The following is a 21,718-nucleotide window of genomic DNA, read 5'->3' on the forward strand; positions in this document are numbered from 1 at the left end:
TCGTGCCAGGAAATCCTGAAGTCCCTCGCTTGTCGTTTGCCGGACGGCGAAGATATCATTGATCTTAGCCTCGGCCTTCCTCGTTCCTGCATGGGCGGTGGCAAATTTATCCGCCATCTATTCGAACGTTGATATCGATCGCGCTGGTAGCTGGGAGTACCATGTCAATGCTCCCCCTGTCAAAGTCTCGCCGAACTTTTTTAACAGCACGCCCTTTACTGCAGTAACATAATGGATTAGGTGATCATCCGGGTCCGTGGTCTCGCCATATATTTTCAAGTATGGCGGCTACTTGAAGGTCTTTGGAATAGGATGAGGAACAGCCCCTTCGCTGTATGGCTGTTCGACAAATCGACCCACATCGCGTTTTGGTAATAGCTTCGGAGCGCCCGATATTTTGTCAACCCTCTCCTGATGTTCCTTCATTTGGTCGCGGAGTGTTTTGTTCTCATTTTCCATATCTTCCATTTTCTTTAAGATGGCCATGAGTGCATCATCACCTGTATTAGTAACAGTGCGGGTGTTACCTATTCGTGTAGCGCTTGGCTCATTGGCGGCAGCTGCAATTTCTGTAGGTGGCACGTCTTCGACATCTCCTTGAGTGGGTTTCTCGAGCATGTTGCTCAAAGCACTCGTTAACCATTCTTCTAGTATCCTTTTGACTGCTGGTGGGGCTTCCCCTACCGTGGATGTTGAGGTTTCTCTTTTCGCATAAGATCGTTAGATCCCCATGTGGAAGAGGTGAGATCTCTCCCTCCGGTGTAGCGTTTGGTGTTGTATTCTCATTGTCTTCTCTGCTGACTTCGTTGAGGGAGTTCAGGAGATTATTCGAGACATCTGCTACCGCCTTCAGCCTCGCTTCCTTTCCCGCCATTGTTGGTTTTTATGAGGTTTGAAGAAAAGTAATTATCCCTTTCGGGAATTTAGATGAGAACTATGATTTCAGCTATAGAAACCCCCACAGACGGCACCAAATTGTTTGACTCAAAAAATGTTAAGACCTTTTTGAACAAATCAATCAAAGATGAAGGGGTAAATCGTAGCTGAAGATAATAATCTCTAGAATAATAATAGGTAAAAGGAAGAGAATTGTAGAGTTTCTTTTCATTCAAGATTGGTAAGTTTTTTTTCATCCCCCTTTTGCAAGGCCTTTTGTCCCCCTTATATACTAGAGAGGAGACCTTCCGATTTGTGAAACAAAATACAAGACATATTCGACGGAATATTCTTAATGTCCCCTAATGGGTTTACACTTCTACAAGGGTCGTACAGTTTCTTCTTTCGCCTTGGGATCGTCTTCCTTGGGATGCCGGTTCGAAGTTACCTGGTCGTTTGTCGTACTCGTTATAGGTCGTGGTCGGTCAAATTTGGACCCATACAACACTACCGCTCACGTCTTATTTCGACTGACCGGTCCTTGGTCGTCGTCATTCACCACGACGGCCATCACACGACGTGTCGTGATAACCTCGTTTCTCTTCTTATTAGGTGGTCGTCGTAGTTGTCAAATTTGGACCCATACAAGAATTATATCTTCATACCTTTGTAATTCATTTGAAAACCTCTAAATAAATTAAGATATTATATATATCCCGACATTTTGCGATTGTTAAGGATATTGATTAGTACTATTTAACTAGTTTTTGTTTTATTTTTTGTCTTTGTTCTTCGGTAGGAGAAGTGCACGTGCAAACCAGTTGCTTCCTTGTACCAGCTACGAAAGAGCAACATGATGGTGGCAATACCGTTGATTCTTTCAATCCCAGGGGTATTTCCAAGAACGGGAATTCATAAAAGCCATTCGAGGCGTTCGTGAAATTTCGTCCCAACATATTTCTCTCTCTCTTTCTCCCAAAAATCACAATTTATGAAAATGAAGAAAACAGCAATACTGATAGTGCTGCTCTGTGCCACCATAAGTGTCGTTTTATCTGTAAATGATGGTAAGTTTCTATTCATTTTCTCTTTTTTCTTCCGATCCATTGCTGAAAAATATACATAAAGTTGTGTATAACTTATTTAGCATATGATTATACTGCTAATTTCATTTACTAAATTACTTCCATAGATTACTTTTGATCCTATATCTCAAATTACTAACTTTACTTGTTAAGAATAGTTTAAGAAACATGATATATAGTGTAATTTTTTTTTACGTGTTAACGTATATAGTGTGAAATGCAAAGTTGACTCCTTGCCTGCAATTACGCTTCTTCTTGCTTTTAGCCTATATGGAGTTTTAATTTGCTTTGCCAGACTTTGCTGTGAGGTGCTGTATCAGAGAACGATAGATGTATACTTAGAAGATAAGATCATAAACCCTTCATTCGGAAATATTTAATTTGTTGAATTAATGCTGAATCTGGTTCTTATGATACATTTATAAAAATCAAGGTCATATCTGTGTTAACTTTTCTTTCTTCATTTTAGAGCTGTTTCCTAAAATATTTAGGATTGAATATCTCACACAGACACACACACACATTTAAAGAGGAAGAAGATGGAAAGAAAGGGAGAAGAAAAGAATACTATGAAAATATCAAACCTTTATTCTAATTTGTTGGGAGTGGTGGTGATGGAAGCACTGGTGTATAAATTCAGGAAGATACTCATGGACCGACCTCCGACGTACACGTAGTTACTTAGCTAGAAGGCAATTTAATGCTTATATGTATCTTCGTACGATATTTTGGGTATTAATTTCATGCAGAATGAAGTTTCAGCTTTCTGCACGTGGATCTTTATGACGAGGAATTGGAGCAATAAAATAACCGGTTGGGATATGGGAATATCGGAATAGTAGCCTGAGTGCCGTGTTAATTATTACTCTCTTTGTTTCACTTATGTTGATACCATTATTAATCACAAAGTAAAAAGAATTTTTTTTTACCGTGACTTATTAAGATATTTTAAAAACATTTTGAATTATTAATAATTATATTATGGAATTTCCAGAAATATAAAATTGAAACATAGCATTAATATAGCTTACATATGTCTCTTCTTAATTATTTGGGACATATATACATAGAACCGTAAGTCCTTGCGCCGATGATCTATCGGAAACAACATCTCCATCTTTATAAGGTAAGGGTAAGGTCTGCGTACACACTACCCTTCCCGGATCCGATTTATGAGAATTCACTGGGTTTGTTGTTGTTGTTGTTGTTGTTGTTGTTGTTGTTGTTGTTGTTGTTGTATCTTTCAAGTTCATATTGCATTTAATTGGTGGGATTCTTTGAAGACCAGCTAATACTCACTCCGATCCACTTTAATTAATTTTCGGTTGTTTTCACACACATTACAGAATTTATCTTTTAGCGTTAATTAGTAATAAAAATGACCATATTAACCTTAATTTGTTCATTGGAAATATAACAAATACCTTTTAGGATCTTTACTCCAAGGGCAACTTCGAAAAAAAAAGAAGTTAGTTCCTTTTTACTTGAAAAAATCAAATATTGTGGACCACAAAAAAAAACTAAAAAATCAAAATCAATTAAAGTGGACATGAGGGAGTGGTAAATACTCCCTCCGTCTCATATTATCATTCGTGGTTACTAAAAATAGTTGTCTCAAATTATTTGTCACTTTAGAGGTTCTAGACAAAATTGATAATCTTTTTCCTTTTTTACCGTTAGTAATAATTATCCTTGAATACTACAAACACCTCAATATGGATAACTTTGTTCAAATATCAATGAAGAGAGATTAAATATTAAGACATGAATAAAGGTAAAGTAGTCAAAATTTCATTCTAATTAATTTTTCTTAAGAAGCTTGTACAAGAGAAGCATAACAGATAATATGAGACGGACGGAGGGAGTATGAAAAAGTAATGGAAGATCCAGTCTTGCCACCGATCTCCCGACACCAAGTTGTCATCTCATATTCCCTACCCACATCTGATTTCTTCTAATAAACTAATCCCAAAAACCGGAAAACATAGCTGGTAGGCTTACTAATCACGGGTTCGTTCCCAATCCAAGTCATGTTACATGAAGCTAAAGCAAGGCAAAAAGGAAAAAGGAAAGAACCTAATGCGCTGGCCTTACTTTCTTCACGTGATTACTGAACAAAACTTGTAATTATCTGATCACAACCAACACGACATGCTGTTTAGATTATACCTTAACCTTAGAATAATTTCTAGTCCACGTAAACGTAGATCTTCTCACGTTCGAGGAAGGTCTGCTTGTGTTAAAAGAATGCTTGAATATAACTTGAGTTAACATAGTCCGCTCTAGAATTTAAGTTCTTATCACTAAACACATTGTACTCTTGAAATATTATTTCAGAAATGATATTTATTAAAATTTTAGCATCATTTTCATACATATCTATTGTCCTTTCTTTTCTACCTCCACATAATAGGGGTAAGATCTGCGGACACACTACCCTCCTTAAACCCACTTGTGGGATTATACTAGCTATGTTGTTGTATTTTCATACATATCTATGTCCCATGTCGAAAATATTGGATTCGATTAAAACTATTGAACTTATGCCTCATCTGTCTCTGTATGGACGTATGTAACTTTTCTATCTTGTGGTTGATCAGGATTATTGCCTAATGGCAACTTCGAGCAAGGTCCAAAACCATCACAATTGAAGGGCACGAGAGTGACAAACCCTCACGCTATACCCCACTGGGAAATCTCAGGTTATGTAGAATACATCAAATCAGGCCAAACACAAGGTGACATGCTACTTCCAGTGCCAGAAGGAGCTTTTGCTGTTAGGCTTGGGGAAGACGCATCCATCAAAACCAGAATCACGAACTTCACTAAAGGAACTTTCTACTCTTTGTCCTTCAACTTTGCTAGGACCTGTGCGCAAGAAGAGAAACTCAACGTGTCTGTGTCGCCTAACAGCGAGCCTAATGACTGGGGAATGCTTCCAATGCAGACCATGTATAGTAGTGATGGTTGGGACTCTTATTCGTGGGGTTTCTTGGCCGAAGCCAATGAAATTGACATCATGTTACACAATCCTGCAATTGAGAAGGACCCAGCTTGTGGTCCTCTCATTGATTTCATTGCTCTCAAGGCTTTGAAAAACCCTCATAGACCAAAAGGTAATCCCTCTCTCTCTCTCTGTGTTTTAAGCTGCTAAAAAAATCTTTTATACTATCGGTGTATAAAAGTTAAACTTCAGATTCTAATACATAAAATGGACGCAGGCAACATGTTGAAGAACGGAAACTTTGAGGAGGGTCCATATATCTTCCCCAACACAAGCTGGGGAGTTCTAATTCCTCCAAATATTGAGGATGATCACTCACCATTGCCCGGATGGATGATTGAATCTCTCAAGGCAGTAAAATACATTGATGCTGCACACTTCACCGTGCCGGAGGGCAAGCGCGCCATCGAACTTGTGGCCGGTAGAGAAAGTGCAATAGCACAAGTAGTGATAACTACAAAAGGAAAGGTCTACGACCTCATGTTCTCGGTAGGAGATGCCAGCAATTCCTGCCAAGGGTCTATGCTTATAGAAGCATTTGCCGGCCAGATCACTTTGCGAGTCCCCTATGAATCCAAAGGTAGTGGAGGATTCAAACGAGCCAAGCTTCGGTTCAAAGCAGTTTCTGAGCGCACCAGGGTCAGGTTCTTGAGCACATACTATCACATGAAGAGCGATCACTCTGGCTCCTTGTGTGGTCCTGTGGTTGATGATGTGAGATTAGTTGGAGTTCGCCATCCATAAGTTCTATAGATCAATTAATTACTAGTAATACATAAACTTGAACCAAACTTGAATGGTTATTAGTTTGCCTTTCCTTTTCTTTCTTATTACCGCATTTCTTATGCTGAGGGAATGAGTTCTTATTCCATGTAATGTTACTATGGCAGAGATGTTCGGTTTTTCATATTGCAAAAGCAATTAGAGGGTTACATCATTTAGTCTTCGGCGTCATATCTTACATGTACTTACAAAATTTTAAGAAATCAAATAAAATCCTTCATGAATCTACTCATTCGTTGCTCATATTTGATTAGATGAATCCAAATTCCAAATTAAACTATATTTTAATAAGCCCCAAAGAGGAGATAAATCTAAACACATCATTGTAACACATACTCAAGATATGGTTAAAAAACTAACTAGCAACACGCAATTTATTCTCTACTATTATACATTCTACATTGCTTTTCTAGTCTGATACTCTCTAATTATCTACCAAAATATGCAATTTGACTCCAGTTTCTTTTCTTATTGATTTGTTCGGTCTCCGAAACTCACTCGCTGTGGTCCAAAATTCACTAAGAGAGGAATTGAAGGTCTTCTTTCTACAATTTATGAAAGAGATATGCCTCTTTTTCTTATGTGCTAATAGAAGGATTAGCCCTCTTACCAATATCTTCTCTACTTACTACCACATCAGATGGACAGTTTTTTTCTACCAACAGCTTCCCCTATTATCAAGAAATGAATAGCACCAAAAACAAAGAACAGTTTGAGGGGCAGAAATACCGAGACGACTGCAGGATGGTCCTTATAGCCAGTTAGAAAGAGTGGAAACAAAGTTTTTACCATTGTGTCGGGCCTGATAAGGTAAAGAAAATTAGGCAACACAGATTACATTTTCACCAAAATTTGTAAAGATTACCTTAGTGATCAGGCTCAGGTCAGGAGGATAGACTCTTCCATTATCAAACCTGGTAGCCGCTTCATTAGCATAAGGGTGTGGAAGCCGATCACTCTGTTTCCAACTTTCCATGATAGTCATGCTCTAACAGATCATAGGACAATTTAGTTGGACTTCCATATTGATATAACTTGTAAAGCATCAATGCCAACGCGAAGGACAACAACAGTTGTGACTACCTTCTAATTAAGCAAAAACTCAGCACAATCTGCTTCAAATGATGCATGGAGTGTGTAATTAGCACTTGCTAATTTCAACATGATACTCTTGTTCTCTATCCACAGGGCAAGTCCTTACAGGCTCAGGGTCAAAAAAAGTTCAACAATATAATTATGTTAATCCTAGTAGACAAAGGCAATTCTAGGGCACATTAAAATTCTTAATGACTCTGAACCAATACAATGTATACCACTAATTTTCATATAATTAGACACTCAAGCTGTTTCCCCCCATCAAAAGAAAACTTAAACAGTTTATTAGAGCTGATTAAAACAAGAATTACATCTCAATGTCAAATTATTAGAGTTGGCTTTATGAAACTTCAATACGCATTCTCTATATTTGGACCTCTTTCACTCCAATACCTTTTAGGACAAATTAGTTCTCCGCACTAGAGAATCTCATTTTCGAGTGACAAAAACTGATTGCCGTATAAATTCTCCTACATTAGGTTGCGTAAGCAGACAAATTCTGCAATGATCACTCCCTCTCGCTCTCTCTATATATCACTCTGATATACTTCAAACATAAATAAAAATAAGATTAAATATCAGCATTAGTTATCTGTCTATTAACAATTATTTCCACCCAAAAACTTTCAATTGACGTCCATCAAAAGACTACCACAGATACAAAATGGGGGAATGATTGGGAAGAGCGTTCATACAAGTATCCTACAATCAGTATCTTTATCGTTATTGGAACAAAAAAAGACTAAATTGAAAGATAGCTAGTGCTTATATCTGCCAAGAGAACAGTAACAAATACAGTGCTGAGTACATCATCATTCTAATGGCGCAACCATCAAAAAAAAAACAGCTTCTGCAAACTACTGTTAGAATAGGGAGATTTATCATCGATTAGCTCTCATACTGTGCATAATTTGTTTTTCTGTTAACAACTTTCATATGTTAAAACAAGCTATGGCTGAATAAGAAATTATTAATCTAAATAAAATAAAATTTAATATGTCCGAGCTGCAAAAAAAGTTGTATACGGGACTTGAAAATAACCATGGAGTTAAGTTGATATGGAGATAATTGATTAAATAAATGGAGGATCGGATATCTAATTCTTCTTTTTTCTCTATCCTTAATTATCCAAATATTGCATAAATTATTTGATAAACGAAGTCCATCTATACTACTGGTATGTCCAAAAGAAATTCAATGTCCATTGACCAATTAATAATAATAATAATGTACTTGAAGCATGGAATGCAATTTCTATCAGAAAAGGTCAATCTATCAATAAAGTATATATTATGTCCAACGAAACGATCGGTAACTCCAGCATTGATAGGTTAGCCAAAATACCAAAGTATAAAGTGAAAAGATACAAAGTCTAGAGGAAAGGAATATTTAGAAGAGTTTAACTTTTATTTTCTGACAGTAAATTTTAACTACCACTTCACCATAAATAACTACGAGTAATTTTTATAAAGAAGTAAAATTATAATCTTAAAAATAAGTTAGTTGTCTTTTACAACATGTAACTATGATCTAATCATAATAAAATTTCTTCAAACTGTCGCCTGTCGGTATATTTAAGTAACTCTATTCTGAATTGCTGAATTTAAAAAGAGGCAATAGGCAACTTGGTTCTTTACAGGTATGGGATCTCCACTTAAACGTCAACTCCTATTGCTATGCGACTTGCTTTCTGCCTCCAAATTAAAAGGCCAAAGGGGAAAGTATATTTGTAATATTTTTGGATATTATTTTGGAAATACTGTTCCACTTTTGACAAATTGGAGTATGGTTTCTCATATAATCCCCACTATATATGTGACCCCAGTTATAATCATCACGAGAGTTGGAAAAGTGAACTAAAAAGAAAAAGAGAACTTTTTTATTGCTGTTGAAGCATATATGTATATAGCAAACAAACAATATGGAGTAGTAGAAAAGTCATACTCAATATTATTATTTAGCATATATATTCATGGATAAAAAGTGGCCGTCCCGAAAACGCGGGGATAAAGGGGAATAACACGCAAAATTTGACATTCCAATATACAAACCATACATGATGGACCAACTTCCCTCTTTTCTATTTTTTCTCTTTCTATATTCCAATCAATGAGTCCATTATACTCGTATGGTCACTTGTCTATTCGAAATTATCTGTTAAAGACATTTTTCTTTTATTTGTAACAACAAAGTCACTTAACTATGACAATAATACTCAGAAGGTCACTCAACTAGATTTCTCAAATTTTTGATCGCCAAATATCTATTTTACCCTCTAAATTATCAACTTTTATCTTCTTCTTTTTTTAGCTTTTTAATATAATAATTTTTCTCTTTTTAATTTATATTATGGACTTACCATAGAATAAATAAATTTTATTTATAAATTTAAAAAATTAAAATATTATCTATGCATATACAATGTTGGAATAATAAAATATTGAGCATAGTAGAAAGTTAATTAGAATAATTTGTTCGTAATAATAATTTTGATATTAACAAAAAAAACTCAAAAAATTATTTACACAATTGAAAATGAAAGAAAATAAATTTTTAAAAATATATTTTCCATGCACGTACTATAGTAAATAATTATTTAAAATAAAGGTATTTTTGTAATGTACATTACTTATTCTTGGATATTATTCTCAATTATATTATTATTTGTACACTGAATATGCTAGAAAATATTTTTTTTATATTTTTAAATAAAATATTTTTATTCTATAGGTAAGTCAATAATGTTGATTAAAAAGAGAAAAAAAAAACGATAGATAACAATTGATAATTTAGAGGGTAAAATAGGTATTTGCCGATCAAAAATTTTATAAATATGGTTGAGTGACATTCTGAGTGCTATAGGCGTAGTCAAGTGATTTTGTTGTTACAAACGAAAGACTAGATAACTTCAAAAAGCTGAGTGACCATCTAAGTAATGGACTCTGCAATCAATTATTTACTCCCGCACATTACAAAAAAAAAATATTTACTTCCTCGCAACCTTACTCTCATTTTGCCTGACATTAATTCCTGAGTAGTCTGTCTAAAAACTAATGTTTTATTTTTCTATTTGAAATAAACAGTAGAATTTTAAACTTCTTATTTTATCTTTAATCAATGAGAAGTTTTTAACCGCATAAATATTATGGCATACTTAAAATCATATGTTTCAAAAAAAAGTTTCTTTCTTAAACTTCATGCTGAATCAAATTATCATATAAAATTGAAATGAAGGGAGTTATACTTTTAAGTTTTGTGTATTAATTAATTGTGTATTTAATTATTACGCCATCATGTTAAGTAGATAACTCTTTGTAGTAATATAAAAGTAAAGTAATAACCTACTACGACACGTTAAATTATAATTACGACGTCAAAATATTTTATATTATTATTATTATTATTATTATATATAACTTAAATCCATTAATTATTTAAGATAGCGAGCTTAAAGGACTGTTGGGTTTTTAAGCTATTAATACTTAAAATAGGGTGAATAGGAAAAAATGAAATATTTGAGTAATATTTGAGTTTCCCTCCTTGATTGTCCCATATGGGAAGAGGAAAAGGTTTTGATGGGTATATAAGCAATTGCTCTTCTTTTAGCTCATAAAGAATTGAGAAGAAGGCAAGCCTCGCGCCGTCGCTTGCTCGGCTCGGCTCGGCTTCGGCTTCGGCTTCGGTCAAATGATCGATTGATTAATTTTTGGACCAAATTTATTTGTTAATAGTAAATATTAACAGAATTGTTATTAAATATTTTGTTTACTTGGCTTCGGATTCGGATTCGGATTTGGTCAAATGATCTATTGATTATTTTTTGGACTAAATTTATTTGTTAATAGTAAATATTAACAGAAATATTATTAAATATTTGGTTTAATAATAAAATATTAATATTAAAATAAATATTAATATTAAATCCAATTCAGTTATCCAATTTTCAGTTTTCTGTTTTTGTAACAGAAAATTAACTACCCTTCAATTGTCCCTCTTTATTGATGAGTAAATAGCCATTTATGTTATGTCATTTATTCTTTGACCGTTTTGCAAAAACAGCCATTCTGAAGAGTTGCACCTCATCAGATTTCAGCCCAACTTTGGCTATAAATACAAGTCCATTCTCTCAGATTTTCCATACGAATTTTCTGAGTTCTTCTCCTTTCTTCTGCATATTTTAACTTCAAAGAAAGTAACAGTAAGTGTGATTTGCTACCGAAATTTGTGTTCGCTGAAACACAGGGGTTTGAAGTACCACTACACCAGTATGTAATTCGTTCTATCTTGGAAGGAAATAATCCATAACCTTGGGTACTAGGAGAGGATTAAATTCCTTAAGGAAACACTGTGAATTCAGTAGGCTCGAATTATTATTTTTTATTTCGTTTACATTTCTGTTTATGTTATTTTATTTTCTCCAGAATTGTATTACAAATACAGATTACTAACAAGCTTAAAGAATTTAATATATTTTCTGTATTTGTGTTATACTCACTATTTCTGGTGAGTAAAACCTTTGTGATTTTGTACTCTATTGGAGATAAAAATCTACGTAATTTTAACGTTTGTGTCATTTTTTTTTACAGAAATGACAAATGACAACAGAAACCAAGTTGTTCCGATGGTAACTACCAATGCCTCAACGAGCCGAACAACACCTGCAACATTGGCACCGACGAAGAAACTTAGAAAATTTTTCGGGATTGATTTCAAGCGCTAGCAGCAAAAGATGTTCTTCTACTTGACTACTCTAAGTCTCCAGATGTTCATCAAGGAAGATGTTCCTGTGTTGTCTGATGAAACTCCAGAGATTGAACGCTTTCTCGCGATTGAGGCGTGGAAGCATTCAGATTTTTTGTGCAAGAATTATATTCTAAGCGGGCTGGAGGATGTTTTGTATAACGTCTACAGTAGCGTGGAAACGTCAAAGAAACTATGAATTGCGCTTGAAAAGAACTACAAACTAAAGATGTCGGGTCGAAGAAGTTCGTTGCTGCAAAGTTTTTGGACTACAAAATGGTAGATAGCAAGTCTGTTATTACCCAAGTCCAGGAATTGCAAGTGATTATTTACGATCTCCTTGCTGAAGGTATAAGTAGAATTAATACTAGTGTTGGTAGTATTAATTTTATTATGTTTACTAACAGAATTTTCATTGAAGGTTTTGTCATCAATGAAGCATTCCAAGTAGCAGCGTTGATTGAGAAGTTGCCTCCGTTGTGGAAGGACTTCAAAAATTATTTGAAACACAAACGCAAGGAGTTGTCCCTTGAAGATCTCATTGTTCGGTTGAGAATCGAAGAGGACAATAAAGCTGCTAACAAGAGAGGCCGTGGAAACTCAACAATAATGGGAGCAAATATTATTGAAGAGAACAAAAAGAGGAAGAAGGCTTCTGGACTGAAATACAACCCAAGCAAGAAGTGGTTTTGTGGAAATTGCTATAACTGTGGAAAAGCCGGCACAAATCTACGGAGTGTCGTGCTCCGACGAAAGACAAGAAGAAGGGTCAAGCAAACTTAGTTGAAAAACATGATGATGTTGATGACTTGTGTGCCATGCTTTCCGAATGCAACTTGGTGGGCAATCCTAAAGAGTGATGGATTGATTCTGGAGCCACTCGCTATGTTTGTTCTGTTAGAGAAGTTTTTGCTACTTATACTCATGTTGGACCCGATGAGACGCTTTCTATAGAAAATGCTGCAAAGGCCAAGATTGAAGGATGTTGGAAGGTATTTCTCAAAATGATTTCCGGCAAAGTGGTGACTTTGAACAACGTCCTTCATGTTCCCGAGATTAGGAAGAATTTAGTCTCTAATGGACTTCTTGTTAAGAATGGTTTTAAATGTGTATTTGTATTCGATAAGGTTGTAATAAGTAAGAACGAAATGTTTGTTGGAAAATGTTACCTCACCGAGGGACTTTTCAAGCTGAATGTAATGGTTGTTGAAAATAATAATAAAATTCCAGCTTCATCTTGCTTACTTGTGTCAAATTAATTATGGCATATACGTTTGGGTCATGTCAATTATAAAATCTTGCGGAAAATGATTAATTTGGAAGTATTGCCTAAGCTTGAATGCAAGTGCGACAAATCAAAATGTCAAGTATGTATGGAATCTAAGTATGTTAAACATACTTATAAGTTAGTTGAAAGGAATTCAAATCCTTTAGACTTAATTCACACAGATATTTGTGACATGAAGTACATACCATCTCGCGGTGGAAAGAAGTATTTCATAACCTTTATTGACGATAGAACTCGACATTGCTATGTTTACTTACTTAATAGTAAAGATGAAGCAATATACGCATTCAAGCAATACAAAAATGAAGTTGAAATACAACTTAACAAGAAAATCAAAATGATAAGAAGTGGTAGGGGTGGTGAATATGAATCTCCTTTTAAAGAAACATGTTTAGAATATGAATTATTCATTAAACAACGGCCCCTTACACGCCCTAATCTAATGGGATTGCGAAAGAAAGTATCGTACATTAAAGGAGATAATGAACTCATTGTTGATAAATTTTGGTTTGCCATAGAACTTGTGGGGGGAAGCATTTCTTACTGCTAATCGAATATTAAATCGAGTGCCCCATAGCAAAACACAATCCATTCCATATGAAAAATGGAAATAAAGGAAGCCCAACTTGAATTATTTTAAATTGTGGGGTTTTTTTTGGCAAAAGTGCAAGTTCTTAAACCCAAAAGGATAAAAATAGGATCGAAAACCATTGATTGTGTTTTTATAGGATATGCGACTAATAGTAAAGCATATCGATTTCTGGTTCATAAATTAGAAAATTCCGACATTCATAATAATATGGTTGTAGAATCAGATAATGTTGAGTTCTTTGAAAATATATATCTGTATAAAAAGGAATGTGAGTCGATTGGTGAAGGATCTAAACGACATCGGGAATTAACAAAAGAAAGTACACATAATCAGGAGGATCCAAGACGTAGTAAACGTCAAAGAACATCTACTTCATTTGGACCACATTTTGTGACTTTCTTATTGGAAAATAAGCCTCAAACATTTAAAGAAGCTATGTCTTCTTCGGAATTATTATTTTGGAAAGAGGCGGTCAATAGTAAAATAGAATCTATACTAAACAACCATACATAGGAATTGGTTGATCTTCCTCCTGGAAATAAACCGTTGGGTTCTAAATGGATCTTTAAGAGGAAAATGATAGATGATGGCATTATTGACAAATTTAAGGCAAGACTTGTGGTCAAAGGGTATAGACAACGAGAAAGTCTTAACTATTTTGATACATACTCTCTAGTTACAAGTATTACGTCCATACGAATATTAGTAGCGTTAGTTGCAGTTTATGGTCTTAAAATTCATCAAATGGATGTTAAGACGACCTTCTTAAATGGAGAGTTGGAGGAAGAAATCTACATGGAACAACCTGAAGGGTTTGTGGTTCAAGATAAAGAAAAGAAAGTATGTAGACTTGTTAAGTCCCTTTACGGACTAAAACAAGCACCCAAACAATGGCATGCGAAATTTGACCAAACAATGTCGTCAAATGATTTTAAAATAAATGAATGTGATAAATGTGTGTAAATTAAAAATGTTCCAAATCACATAGTCATTGTTTGCTTATATGTGGATGATATGCTGATAACGAGTAATGACATTGCCAACATAAATGCGACTAAGCGCATGCTAACTGGCAAGTTTGATATGAAAGACTTGGGAGTTGTTGATTTAATTCTAAGAATTATGATCCACAGAACTTTTCAAGGAATGACATTGTCACAATCTCATTATATTAAGACAGTACTTGAAAAATTCAAGCATTTGGGCTTTAAAGTTGCAAAGACTCCAATTGACGTGAATCTTGCATTAGCAAAGAACAAAGGCCAAAGCATATCACAATTGGATTATGCTCGTGTGTTGGGTTGCTTAATGTACATCATGAATTGTACACGACCAGATATAGCTTGTGTTATAAGTAAATTGAGTCAATATACGAGCAATATTGGTCAATCTCATTGGATGGCCATGAACCGAGTTTTGGGGTATTTAGTACATACCCAGGACTTTGCTTTGCACTACAGTGAATATCTCGTGGTCATTGAGGAATACTGTGATGCAAATTTGATCACCGGATCAACTGATTCCATGTTCACAAGTGGATATGTATTCACTATTGGTGGAGGAGCGGTATCTTGGAAAACATCCAAACAAACTTGTATTGCCCGCTCTACAATAGAGGCTGAGTTCATAACCTTGGATAAAGCCGGTGAAGAAGCTGAATGGCTCCGAAATTTCTCAGAAGATATTCCATTTTGTCCCAAACCGTTGGCACCAATATGCATACATTGCGATAGTCAAGCGGCAATTGGAAGGGCAGAGAGCGTTATGTATAACGGTAAATCTCGTCATATACGACGAAGACATAAAACCATTAGACAATTACTCTTTAGAGGAATTATCACGATTGACTATGTAAAGTCAAGTAATAATGTGTCGGATCCTCTTACAAAAGGCCTAACTAGAGAGGTAGTTGGGAAATCATCAAGAGGAATGAGACTATAGCCAAGAACAAGTCATAGTGGCAGTAACTCTACCTAGAAAACTGGAGATCCCAAGATATAGGTTCAAGGAGATCAAACAAAGTCATTAATTACAGTTCAACATTGTCAACTAAACTTTTGCTCCATTCTCGTGATGAGACAATGTTCAGTACCAAGGATAAATCATTAAGGGTTTTTAATGATTTCTAAATTTGATATGGGGTATATCAAATAGTGTATCTACGGGATGACACGTTTAGGAATCACCTATCTAAGTGTGAAGTGTTAGCCGCTTCAGGGAGAATTTTGCAAGGCCAGTTCTCTATGTACTTATGAAACCATGCGGTGTTCATGGCTGAAACGAACACAACAATGAGCATCAAAGACGGTTAAGGGTTGGTTGTGTGACTTGTGGTTGTCTAGGTATACACCAAAGCTCGACGGTTCAAAGATATCAAATCTACCGATTGATCGTGTATATCCAACATAAGTTCACTACGAAAAGTTCAAAGAAAAACCTACTTATCCAGATGCAATTAATCCTTGCTTACGAATCACACAGTTTTTCATGCATACTTCCGTGATATAGCCATTCTCCATTGTGGGGATTGTTGGGTTTTTAAGCTATTAATGCTTAAAATAGGGTGAATGAAAAATGAAATATTTGAGTAATATTTGAGTTTCCCTCCTTGATTGTCCCATATGGGAAGAGGAAAACGTTTTTGATGGGTATATAAGCAATTGCTCTTTTCTAGCTCATAAAGAGTTGAGAAGAAGGCAAGCCTCGCGTCGTCGTCGTCGTTGTCGCTCGCTTGCTCGGCTTCGGCTTCGGATTTGAATTTGGATTTGGTCAAATGATCGATCGATTGATTACTTTTTGGACCAAATTCATTTGTTAATAGTAAATATTAACAGAAATGTTATTAAATATTTGGTTTAATAACAAAATATTAATATTAAAATAAATATTAATATTAAATCCAATTCAGTTATCCAATTTTTTGTTTTATGTTTTTGTAACAGAAAATTAACTACCCTTCAATTTTCCTTCTTTATTGTTGAGTAAATAACCATTTATGTTATGACATTTATTCTTTGGCCATTTTGCAAAAACAATCATTCTGAAGAGTTGCACTTCTTCAGATTTAAGCCCAACTTTGGCTATAAATACAAGTACATTCTCTCAGATTTTTCATACGATTTTTCTGAGTTATTCTCTTTTCTTCTGCATATTTTAACTTCAAAGAAAGCAACAGTAAGTGTCATTTGCTACCGAACTTTGTATTCGGTGAAACACTAGGGTTTGAAGTATCACTACACCAATGTGTAATTCGTTCTATCATGGGAGGAAATAATCTATAACCTTAGGTACTAGGAGGGGATTAAATTCCTTAAGAAAACACTGTAAATTCAGTGTGCTCGAATTGTTTTTTTTTTTTTTTATTTCGTTTACATTTCTGTTTATGTTATTTTATTTTCTCCAAAATTATTTTACAAATACAGATTACTAACGGTTACTTCCTCAAAGATTTCACAAGAACTTGAACATCCAGATTGCTTAGATATTGAGCTGACTAGTTTAATCAGATTTGCACTGTTTTAATTTTCTTTAATTATTGGTCCGTTAAAACGAATTATCTTTAGTACTTAATGTACGTAGAGAAAGTATTTTAGTCCGTGAAAATGAAATCTTGAATAACGTACGTATCTAGAGAAATTATATTATATAGACAGAGAGTGTACACCTTAATTAATTATTTTATTGCTTTATACAAGCTGAGAAAAAATCACATATACAGTAATAAACAATAATATCTTATAGGCGAAGAAAATGATATTTTCTAGGTCAGAAGACACGGCCTAAAATGGAGAGACATTACAGCAAGGATGGTTTACAAGAGACAAAACATTCAGATAGCAGCTCTTTACATTTCTTTAATTATCAATTTTTTTGCCAAGAAACAAGTAGAAGGGGTCCTATAGAAGTAGGTAGAAAATAGGGAAACTGTTACTTGACCAATGTAATATAACGTAGATAAATTTAAAAGCTAAAACAATTTTTAAAAAATTCTACACATGCTTATGAGAAAAAGCCAAGTAGAGATTCACAATGGGCAAAGGGTACATAGAAAGTGCGACAAGATGATGCAAAAACAAAGTTGTCACCCAGGTCGGTAGAAACAGACAAATATCCCAACTTTGTTCCACTTTGTTTGAGAAATCCTACACTCAACGTTATTCAGAACATTGGAGCTACCACTATTTGCTACCCGTAAATTAATTATAATTTCTATATTTTATTTGTACTCTACTAGGTTATCAATAAATAGTATATTTTTATTTGGCTTGACTAATAAACACTGGTTTTAATCAGTGTCGGTAGCTATTTTAGCTCGCGGCAAAAATTATTCACATTTAGTAGTCACAAAAATATATAATATATATTTTTTGTATATAATATATATATATACAAAAAATTATATTTTTTCGACTATTAATATAAGAGCGGCTATACAGTATCATTTTCACTCCATTCTCCGTCTTCCCCCTCTTAAGTTTTAGCACTGTTCTACTGTTAACACATAAATCTCTTCATAAATTGATGGAGAAAAGGGGCTATTAGCGTGAGAAAAGGTAACATAAATTTACGTTTTTAAGGTGCTAAATTAAATGTTAATCCTGTACAATTTCGTGTATAGTTTAGCGAAAAGAAAAACCATTAGGAATAATTTATTAAAAAAAAAAGAGAAAACTGAAAACGTACTACGCAGATAAGGATCTTAATTTCAACACGGATGACATTGATAAAGGAAATTAATTTCAACACGGACTTCTCAATTTAATTTATGTAAAATGAAGAAATGACACTAAATTACTTTAAACAACAAGAAAGCTACAAATTAAAAAGAAAGAGGAGGATTGACAAAGCATACTGTTAATATTATAAACAAAATTTAGTAATTAAGTAATCCAGTAAAATAGGGATCTGCTTACTGTTGCAGAACTTTCTGTTTAAATAAACAAAAAATAAAAGTAAACGAAGGTTGAAACTCTCGATTAGAGTTTCTTATAGTAATTGTCTGCACGTCTCGTCCACTACAGCTGTAGAGTGGGTTAGGCTGGACTGGGTTCCCAATCCCAGCTTTGTGCTGTTCATGTGAAGGGAACAAGCACTACACTCCTCTACTGTCACATAATACGCCTAATTAACATTACCCAAGGCTTTGCGTCTCACTCTCACACATGCATGTCTTTTCACTTAATAATACTCCCATTCAATCCATATTGTACACACAAGTTTCAAAAAATCAAGAACGTCAGCGCGACTGACAATAAGCACTACTATGAGCCCGTTTGGATTAGTTACATTTGAAGTAGCTGAAAAATACGTGTTTGGATATAAGTGCTGAAATTGATGATAAATTGCTGTAATATGTGATAAAAAAAATATTGATAAGCTCTTTTTCTCTTAAAATAACTTAAATAACCTTAAAATTGTTTACACTTATAAGAGCGTAATTTTTTTAAAATTTTAGATTCCAGATCTATTCAAATATAAAATATTTTATTTGTCATTTTTTTTAAATACAATTGTGCTTAGATAAGATAATTTTTATGATAAATATAATTTATTGTATTATAAGCATATAATCATAAGTTATAATAATTAATAAATTGACAAAAGTTTCTCAGTAAAAAATAAAAATAGGACAAAATATTTGAAGAGAAACAAACACTGTCTTCATCACCACGACATTAAGAAAATAATACACCAAAAATTTGATATGTCCTCATTTATTACATACAGTTCAAAGATTAATATACAATCACATAGATAAATATGCAAAGAAATAGAGAATTTGTTTATCTTAAATAGTCAATGAGAATTGTAGTCTTGAAGAGGCGGAGGGGAGAGGGGGTTTAGGTTGAAAAAATACTTGGGACTGGGAGTATCGATGTAAGAGTTTTGTTCTAAAAAGGAATATTTTAAGGATAAAATAGTAAAAATCTTGGTCAAACTTAAATTGCTTATAAGCTAAAAATTCATAAGCTAGGGGTGACCAACTTATGACTTTTGACTTATTTTTAACTTATAAGCACTTAGCTTATAAGCACTTTTAACGTTACCAAACGTGTAGATAAACCGAAAAGTACTTATAAGCTAATTTGACGAGCTTATAAGCTTAGCCAAACACCCTCTATTTCTTGAACTTGAACTTATTATCATAGTCCGTGTGTTTCACAGACACACGTCGAAATTAAGTTAACAAAACCAAAAATGGCAACTTATTACTCTAGTCAAATGAACATGTAATTTATATTGGTGATGGTGATGTTTTGCATTTCAATGCCACACAAGAGGGGAAGATTTTTGTGGTGTCTAATTTTTGCGTGCATAGATTATAGAAGAACCGGGTTATTCTATGTGTTCCTTAACCTACTGTTGCGGAAATTATAAATGCGGAAAGTAAAGAACACAAATATTTGTTTACGTGAAAAACACTCCGCTCAAAAGGTGAAAAATCACGACCTACTACTCAGTAGAATTTTTCCTAACACTTTACTAAATCAATAAGCCAAAACAACATTTACAAAAACTCTTTGTCAACCTAAGGATTACATCTAATCTCGTTGTGGCAACCAGCCTCTAACTGTTGCGACAACTTCAAGTTAACTCTAACTTGAATACTCAAAGTACCTATTACAATTTTCTCTAGATAAAGCTGTAAGGTACAATATGAAAACACCTACTACAATTGAACTAGAATAAAAGACAAACACTTGGAACTAGTTCTTCTATTTGGTTCATGTAGCTTCAGGTTTGCACACTTATATCACACACGAACTGCTTGCAAAATGCCTTGCTATTTTGCTCTCAGTTCACGTTTTAACTTCTACTTTTGTACGTACCTGTAAAGTGAGAACATCCTGCAATTTATAGAGTTAGTAGAATAGAAAATAACTAGAGTTCTAATGCTACTCTTCCTTGGTGGAAGAGTTCTGGTTAACTTCAATCTCTAACTCCTTCCTTATCTTGGATAGTGTTCTTTTTGGGTAAGGAGTCATTCTCCTCATCAATTATGTAACATTTTCGACCAGGAGATATCAGATATAACAAGTTAAGCTATCTCACTCACGTGCATCCCATATGCTTGATTCTGCTCATGTCTATGTACACTATGGATGGACTTAATTCATGTCTGAGCTTCCTTTATCAATCTTCAAAACAAACCTTTACTTGGGCCAACAAATGGCCCTTGCTTTATGGGTTTTATTTCTTTGATCACTCCGAAATTTTAATTCTTGAACAATTCTTTAAGGACCCCTTTGGCATTTGTCCATGATTTTTTTTTTCCTTTTTTCAATATTTTTTTCAAAATCATATTTGTCCATAAAATTTTGTAAGTTTTTGAAAAAAATTCAAAAATTCAAATAGTGATTTCTGACCACTTTTTCAAGTTTTTCGGGAAAATAAAAATTCCTCACTCACGAAATTGCTATATTTTTTTAAAGTAAAATACATGTCTAAACATAATTTCAAATTTCAAATACTATTTTTCAATTTAACTCCAAAAACTACTTTTTTCAAAAATTATAATTTTTATGTCCAAACGCATACTATACTAAATCTGTTTTCCTCCTTGCTACATTGTTATTTTTAAAAGAACAATCATTAGTACTACTATCAATTATTGAATTGATTACTGGAGTGAACTTACAAGGTGATGCATGTTGTTAAAATCATGGTACCGTTTGAATATTCTTTACGTGTGATTCGATTTTCAGACAAATGATATTCACCTTTTAAGTTACAGTAGTAGAATTAATACTGCAAATTTCAATAGGTAGACAAGATCAGGAGAACAATTGTTTCCTTGTAATAAGGTCTTGATTTAGAAAATACCAAAAAAGACCAAATAGCTATAGTTTTCACATGTTTAATGGACTAACCACTTCAGTGGCCAAATGCGACATCTCCAAATGCTTCTTTCCTTGTTTATAAAAAGCATGTGCCATCATATTCAGAACCTCCCTTTGGATGGTCCAAATTTTGATCAGCCTCAGCTTGCATGAGGAAATTTTCAGGTCTAAACCAACATAGGAGGAGTTGCTACTTATTGCGCTGTCTACAACTCCCTATCATGTATTATATGCATTGCTTAATTTTAGACTTCCATTAATATTATTATTTCCCTATGTCGAGCGACATTGCATTTAAGTCGGCCTTTAATATTAGGTTTCAAAACAACAATTAGGAAGTGCAGCGTAAAATATTTGGTTATTTATTGAAATGTGTGACTATCTTTTTTACAAATTTAAATAATCCAAAAAAAT

The 21,718-nt window shown here is 34.0% G+C and overlaps 1 protein-coding gene across 1 annotated transcript; it reads left to right on the forward strand.

The window, feature by feature from the left end:
- Positions 1-1,827: 1,827 nt before the first annotated feature.
- On the forward strand, positions 1,828-5,976 carry LOC104228110 (BIIDXI-like protein At5g11420). Its single transcript, XM_009780514.2, has 3 exons — positions 1,828-1,943; positions 4,562-5,077; positions 5,183-5,976. Exons 1-3 carry the CDS (start codon positions 1,868-1,870, stop codon positions 5,707-5,709), a joined length of 1,119 nt encoding a protein of 372 aa, XP_009778816.1. The 5' UTR covers positions 1,828-1,867; the 3' UTR covers positions 5,710-5,976.
- Positions 5,977-21,718: the final 15,742 nt, after the last annotated feature.

The sequence above is a fragment of the Nicotiana sylvestris genome, chromosome 3 (genome assembly GCF_000393655.2).
Source record: "Nicotiana sylvestris chromosome 3, ASM39365v2, whole genome shotgun sequence".
Taxonomy (NCBI): domain Eukaryota; kingdom Viridiplantae; phylum Streptophyta; class Magnoliopsida; order Solanales; family Solanaceae; genus Nicotiana; species Nicotiana sylvestris.

What these genes read in the sequence shown, in the direction of transcription:
- LOC104228110 (XM_009780514.2), top strand. Translation starts at nt 1,868, where the DNA reads ATGAAAATGAAGAAAACAGCAATACTGATAGTGCTGCTCTGTGCCACC. An exon ending in CGTTTTATCTGTAAATGATG is followed by an intron (nt 1,944 to 4,561) that starts GTAAGTTTCTAT and finishes GTGGTTGATCAG; the next exon opens with GATTATTGCCTAATGGCAAC. An exon ending in AAACCCTCATAGACCAAAAG is followed by an intron (nt 5,078 to 5,182) that starts GTAATCCCTCTC and finishes AAATGGACGCAG; the next exon opens with GCAACATGTTGAAGAACGGA.